The sequence below is a fragment of the Egretta garzetta genome, unplaced genomic scaffold (assembly GCF_000687185.1).
Source record: "Egretta garzetta isolate BGI_Z169 unplaced genomic scaffold, ASM68718v1 scaffold593, whole genome shotgun sequence".
Taxonomy (NCBI): Eukaryota; Metazoa; Chordata; class Aves; order Pelecaniformes; family Ardeidae; genus Egretta; species Egretta garzetta.
The window spans coordinates 1134787-1140786 of NW_009259106.1; the positions used below are offsets into that span (position 1 = coordinate 1134787).

Here is a 6000-nt window from a genome sequence, read left to right on the forward strand (position 1 = left end):
TATATTTATTTGCGTTTTAAGCTTTATTTCTATGAAAGGAGGAGAAAATTGAAAATTAAAAAAAAAAGATTACTTTGTCATCTGAATCATTATTAAGTATCCTCTGGGCTCTTCAGGTCTGTTCCTGGAGCTGTAGCCCTGTGCAGACACACCAGTCTCCCCCACAGGGATTGTTTTCCTGTGAGGTAAGCGAAGCAGCTTAGCTGCTGCCTCTGGAGCAGGGTCTGCTGCTCTTATCCTTATGAACAAGGATCACCAGGAAGCTGATCTCGCAGTGGTTGGTTTGGTTTTTTTTGTTTCGGGGTTTTTTTTTTTCAGGCTTCTGTACATATTCAGTACTGCTTATTATCAGTAGACTTGTTACTGTGTCTAAATGCTGATGATCAATAATTGGGGTGGGATTACAGCTTTGCTTCAGAGCCTGACTGGTATGCAGCTGCACTACCAAAGGAGTGGAAAGTTGTACCCATATCCTGACTCCTTCCTTGGTTCAAAGATGATACATGTGCCACAGAATAAATCTTTTCCTCTGTAGCATAACTTGAGTTAGGCTGGCATGCACTGGAGAAGAAGGCTGAGGCAAGGTGGAACCTAACTTTTTTTCCTTGCTCCTTCTCAGTGAAGGTTCTTCTCCACTTTGTGACTTGTGATTCAGAGGCTTATGCAAACAAATGGAGCTGTAAAATCATAATTACAGTTAGACTTGTAACCATTATCCACATGTGATGAAAAGAAGAGAAGGAGCTAGATGCATTAAAAAGTTAACAAAGAACCAGAAACAAGTTGGATGTAATTTCCATGTGGAGACTGAATTTCTGTGGCATACTGCTATAGCAGACTAGAATCTGAAGCAGTTTCAAAGATTTATTCCATTACTTTTATATCAGAAATGTTATTTTTTCAGGGCACTATTGAACTGTTCACCAAGAAAGAATTTCACTCAAGTAAAAATACAGATTTTAACAGCTAGAAAGGGGTTTAGATGCATGATTAATTGTGGGAAATAACAGTAGGTAGTGGTGGTATAGATGCACAATTTGGATATTACACTAAAATGATAGTATTGAATGGTTACCTCTGTCAACACTGAAATATTAGGTAATTGCTGCTGGCTTTCAAACACAAAGTTTGCTATGTTTGCTTGTCTTTGGTTTGTCTGTTAGAAATCATCTTTGCAACCATAAATATTGGCTACAATAATGATGATGATGATGCAAATAGATTCTGAAATACAGTTCTGCACCAGCTATTGGATTCCGTGGCAAAATCTGTATTTTGGAGTTGTGCAATGCTGAAACTTCACAGCTCTACAGTAGAAAAAAAAAATGTGTGTCCTGTTAAGGAGTGCAGTTTTTTAATGAAATTATTTTGACAAGATGAGTTTAGGTGCATTGAGACAAAAAGTAAAAATTCTACTACTTATCTGTAGTCAGATCTATACCTCAGTCACAGTAGAAAATATTTTGATGCTAACAACTGCTGTGAGGAGAAGCAGGCATTTCCAGTTTAATGAGACATTTAGACACCAGTTTTTGGAAAGACAATTAGCTTCCTAAGGAGGAGAAAAGATAGACAATGCAGCTTCTCAGATGAACTCTCACTCCTTTTGAAGCTGCTGATAAAAGCAAGACTTGGAATAGTATTTTACTAATCCATGTCGGTATGACAAGGCTGTGTGGCCTTTTCAGGTTTTAGTTAATGACAGAAAAACAGTTTAAATACTAAAATTACAGTAGGAACTTTTTTTTTACAGTAATATGTTACCTACTTTTTCCAGCAGGAGTTGTTCTCCCCCTTTCTCTCTTAGTGTATTTAGCCTTCCATATGCACAACTTTGTATGGGAAACTGCAATATAGTAAGCAAAGCTTCTTTTAAAAATCATCTGTTTAGCTGACCATCTAATTTATAGCAGTGTTAGGAAGCAGTTTGGGAAGGCAGTCCTATGTGCAAAGCTTGTTTAGTAAGTGAATGGTGACTCAGAAGAACATGAAGTAATAAGGGAGATGGGAAGTAGTAAGAAAGACTTCAGTACTAGTAGCACAGGTCACATTGGACGCACACATGGTAAAAGTTGTGCTGTTGGCACTGAGAGTCTGGTTTGTGGTCCTGTACTGGTGATAGATTTGCTCTTAAATAGAGTAAAATAGAAACAAAGGTGCTCATAAAATGGATTCCACTGACCAGGTCGATCAGAGGTATCAATAGCATTGTGTTAAGTTTTACTAACCTTGCAATGTCAGTTTACGTGTTTCTAACATGACAATTTGAGCATTTGCATCTCTCTTCGGCAAAAAACCCAACTTACTGGTAAAACTGTGCATCAGGCCTGTACCCATCAGTGTGACAACAGTTCTTCTGGTTTTGTTGCAGGTTCCATCTGGGTTGTTCATACCTAGCATGGCAATTGGAGCAATAGCAGGAAGGATTGTAGGAATTGCAGTGGAGCAGCTGGCTTATTACCATCATGACTGGTTCATTTTCAAGGAGTGGTGTGAAGTTGGAGCTGACTGTATTACACCTGGTCTTTATGCTATGGTTGGTGCTGCTGCGTGCTTAGGTAACTACAATATAACAAAGTAAATAAGTATCTGATTTCTTGTATGTTACCAAAATAATGATTAAAAATGAAGGGAGATATAGACGTGTGCAGTTTTGGAACACCTGTTTATATGGACTTCTGTCTCTTCAGAATAACACATTCACATCTCTGCACGAGACAGTCGGATCCTTGTGGTCTGAGGAATAACGTGAAATTTAAATTGAGAAATAGAAGAATTTAAATAGTAGGTTTGCTTTCTCTTTCTGGTATCAAGAGGTGTCATTACTACATCAGTCAGAAAAATCAATTTCTTGAAATGTATGACGTAGAGGATTTGCAGAGTCAAGTACTGTTGAAATTATTACAAGGAGGTGACGTGATCAGCTGCCACATCTACATGAATTGCAAAAAGTGTTCTTGAAATTCATAATCCAAACAAAACTTTCAGAAGTACCTGATGATTTGACAAGTCCAGCTTGATATATTTTTAACAAGTCTGATTTAGAAACTGTTAAAAATCAGCTTCATGGAAGGAGGCTTAAGTTGGGCACCTAAACTAGGAGAGGTTTTTTGAAGGTCTTGTCTTGTCCCAGCTTGTAACTTCATTGCTGTATAAATTAAACTTAAAAGCTATTAGTACAGATTCTGCAAAAAAGTAGACCTTTTCCTTAAGGAAAAGTGCATTTGAGCAACAAAATAAACTAGTGGTACAAATTTAGTTTTTGGAGAGGTTGTTTTGTCTTTTAATAGATCAACTTGAATCACTTCCGAATGCACTGAAAGAAAGATCATATTCTTTTATTGAATGAAGGTATGACGTCAGAAACCTTAGCAGAAAAAACATCTTGATACTAACAAAAGAGAAGTATAATCCCTGTCTTCTCCCATTGTCCAAGAAAGCGATTTCATCAGCTCAGAATTCTCTTTAGTTTTTATGATTCAGCAACAGCGTTAAATTCCTAATCCTTTGGTCCACATAGCTGTTGAATTGCTACCTGTGACTTCCCTGCATTAGTTTTGTTCTTATTTCCAAATTGTTATCTTACTGGATTTCCTTGCATTTCTCAGTATTTTTAACCTAGGTGTGGTATGGAGAAATACATAGTTTTATTCTTAGTTTGCATGAAAGAACTGCACATATTTTTTAAATCCCTTTATTCTCTGATTTTCTAGGAATTTTCCCTAAAGCACATTTTTACTTCTAAAAGTTTTGTGTTCATTTTTCCTGTCTGCTTCGGTTTGTATTAGAGTGATGTTTGTCAGGTGACCTTCAATGGCAAAGTTATGTTTGTAGTTCTCAACAGGAAGGCGGGAAATTCTAGATTCCTTGCTACCTGATATGGGAACATTACTGGCTACCATTTTTCTTGCAGGTGGTGTGACAAGGATGACCGTGTCCCTAGTAGTTATTGTCTTTGAGCTAACAGGAGGGCTGGAATATATTGTGCCCCTAATGGCTGCAGTCATGACCAGTAAGTGGGTAGGAGATGCCTTTGGTAGGGAAGGCATCTATGAGGCACACATCCGACTGAATGGATATCCTTTCTTGGACGCAAAGGAAGAATTTACTCACACAACGCTGGCTGCTGATGTTATGAGACCTCGAAGAAGCGATCCACCCTTAGCAGTTCTGACGCAGGATAATATGACAGTCGAAGACATAGAAAACTTAATCAATGAAACCAGCTATAATGGTTTCCCTGTTATTATGTCAAAAGAATCGCAGAGACTAGTGGGCTTTGCTCTAAGAAGAGATTTAACTATTGCAATAGGTAATTATCTTCCAGTATTGCATGTTTATATATGCTAATTTAAATGATTGTATAGCTTAAAACAGAATTTCCTCTGTGTGTTTCTAGACTTACTTCACGTTCAGATACCTGCAGAGGCTGTCTGTTCCTTTATTGAAGTATATGATTATCTTCAATAGCAGGCTCTGAAATGGAGAAAATGTTAATCTCTGTCATAAAAACAAGCGTTATCATACTGAAGTGGGCCAAAACATCATCTGGTCCAGTATTTTTGTTTGTTTTGAGGCTTTTCCTAGTGTATCTTTTCCTTAGTGATGCTCTATTAACACTTCTTCTTCAAAATCGAGTAATTCTCATATTGGAACAGCAGATTCTGAGAGAATTACTGTCCAAGTCATTTTTACATTTAAATGTATATTGTACTTCTCTCTGACAGTATGTCATTTACTGTTGTTATAACAACTATTATGGAGAGATAAGTGAAATACTAATTATTTTAGGTTTCTGTTTTTCAATTTGTTTGTGTAATGGGAAATTTGGCCCTGGGCACATGAGCACACAAGCCCTGTTTGGTCCCTCTTTCTCTGGGGGAGTATTAGATCTTGCGCGATACTTGTGACAATGTAAGAAAATTTCTGTGGATTTTGACAGTACTATCATAAGCAAAGGAGAAAATCATTGTTATATAAGAAAATGCTACAAAGCTGTAACAATTGGTGCATGAAATCAATGACAAAAGTTGCATCTTAAACTACTCTTTTTTTTTTTTTTTTTTTTTTTTTTTTTTTTTTTTTTTTTTTTTTTTTTTTTTTTTTTTTTTTTTTTCATAATTTGTAAGGTTGTATATTGACAAGTATCTCTTTAACAAAGACACTTGAGAAAGAGACACAAAAGTCTCCTGAAAGTTTTTAAAAAAATGTTTCGTGAACACAACTTGTTTACTTCAGTAAAACCTTTGCCTGTGGTCTTAATACTGTGTATACTACAATATTACACTATGTAGGATGTATAGGAATGTCCAAAACTTGGAAATTATTATAGACATCATACCGTTTTAAGTTTGCATTTACTTAAGAGTAAGTGGGGGAATAGCAGAACGTTCTTCCAGTCATACACAGGTAAGACTCATTTCAGCTACTGAGATCGCACAGTGCAAGTTGCTTCGTCTTGGATTTTGGCTCTCTTGAGAGAGTCCTTGTGTGAAATGGTTCAGGGTACAGGGCGGGATGCTGATGTTACCAAGGTGATGAAGACATGAAAAGGCAGAGGATCCAGTTCACACAAAGCTAAGTAAATCCATTATAAACAAGAAGACATTTTCAGAGTGATTGCAAATGAGTTCTTTGGTTTCAAACCAACAATAATTACAGCCATTGGAATCACGATGGGGGAGCTGTCAACTGAGATTGGCTTTCCCCCTGACAGTTTTCTCAGCAGCCATCTATGTGCGTCTTGTATGTTAATTTTTAAGTCCTTGTGCCTCTATAGTAAATGGAAGTTATTCATTGGAGTGAGAAAGGTAGGAGCTGAAGAATGGCTGAAGTTGTATGGTCGATGGCTTTTGTGATTTCTGCACAAACACTTCTTAGGGATAAAGCAGTGGCTATGGAAACACAGCAAAATAGCATATATCAGACTATCAGCATCTAGAGAATAACATCAGAGTCTGGTGGTGTTGATTGATCTGTCTGTCTTGCACCAAAATATTT

The 6000-nt window shown here is 37.0% G+C and overlaps 1 protein-coding gene across 6 annotated transcripts in view; it reads left to right on the forward strand.

Annotated features, from left to right (window-relative positions):
* CLCN3 (chloride voltage-gated channel 3) overlaps nt 1-6000 on the forward strand; it is a 67383-nt gene that overhangs the window by 56353 nt on the left and 5030 nt on the right. For all 6 annotated transcript variants that reach the window (XM_035890868.1, XM_035890867.1, XM_035890870.1 and 3 more), the window contains 3 exons: nt 2372-2558; nt 3914-4312; nt 5171-5174. In XM_035890868.1, the coding sequence (XP_035746761.1) occupies nt 2372-2558; nt 3914-4312; nt 5171-5174 (590 nt within the window). The remainder of the gene's footprint in view (nt 1-2371; nt 2559-3913; nt 4313-5170; nt 5175-6000) is intronic.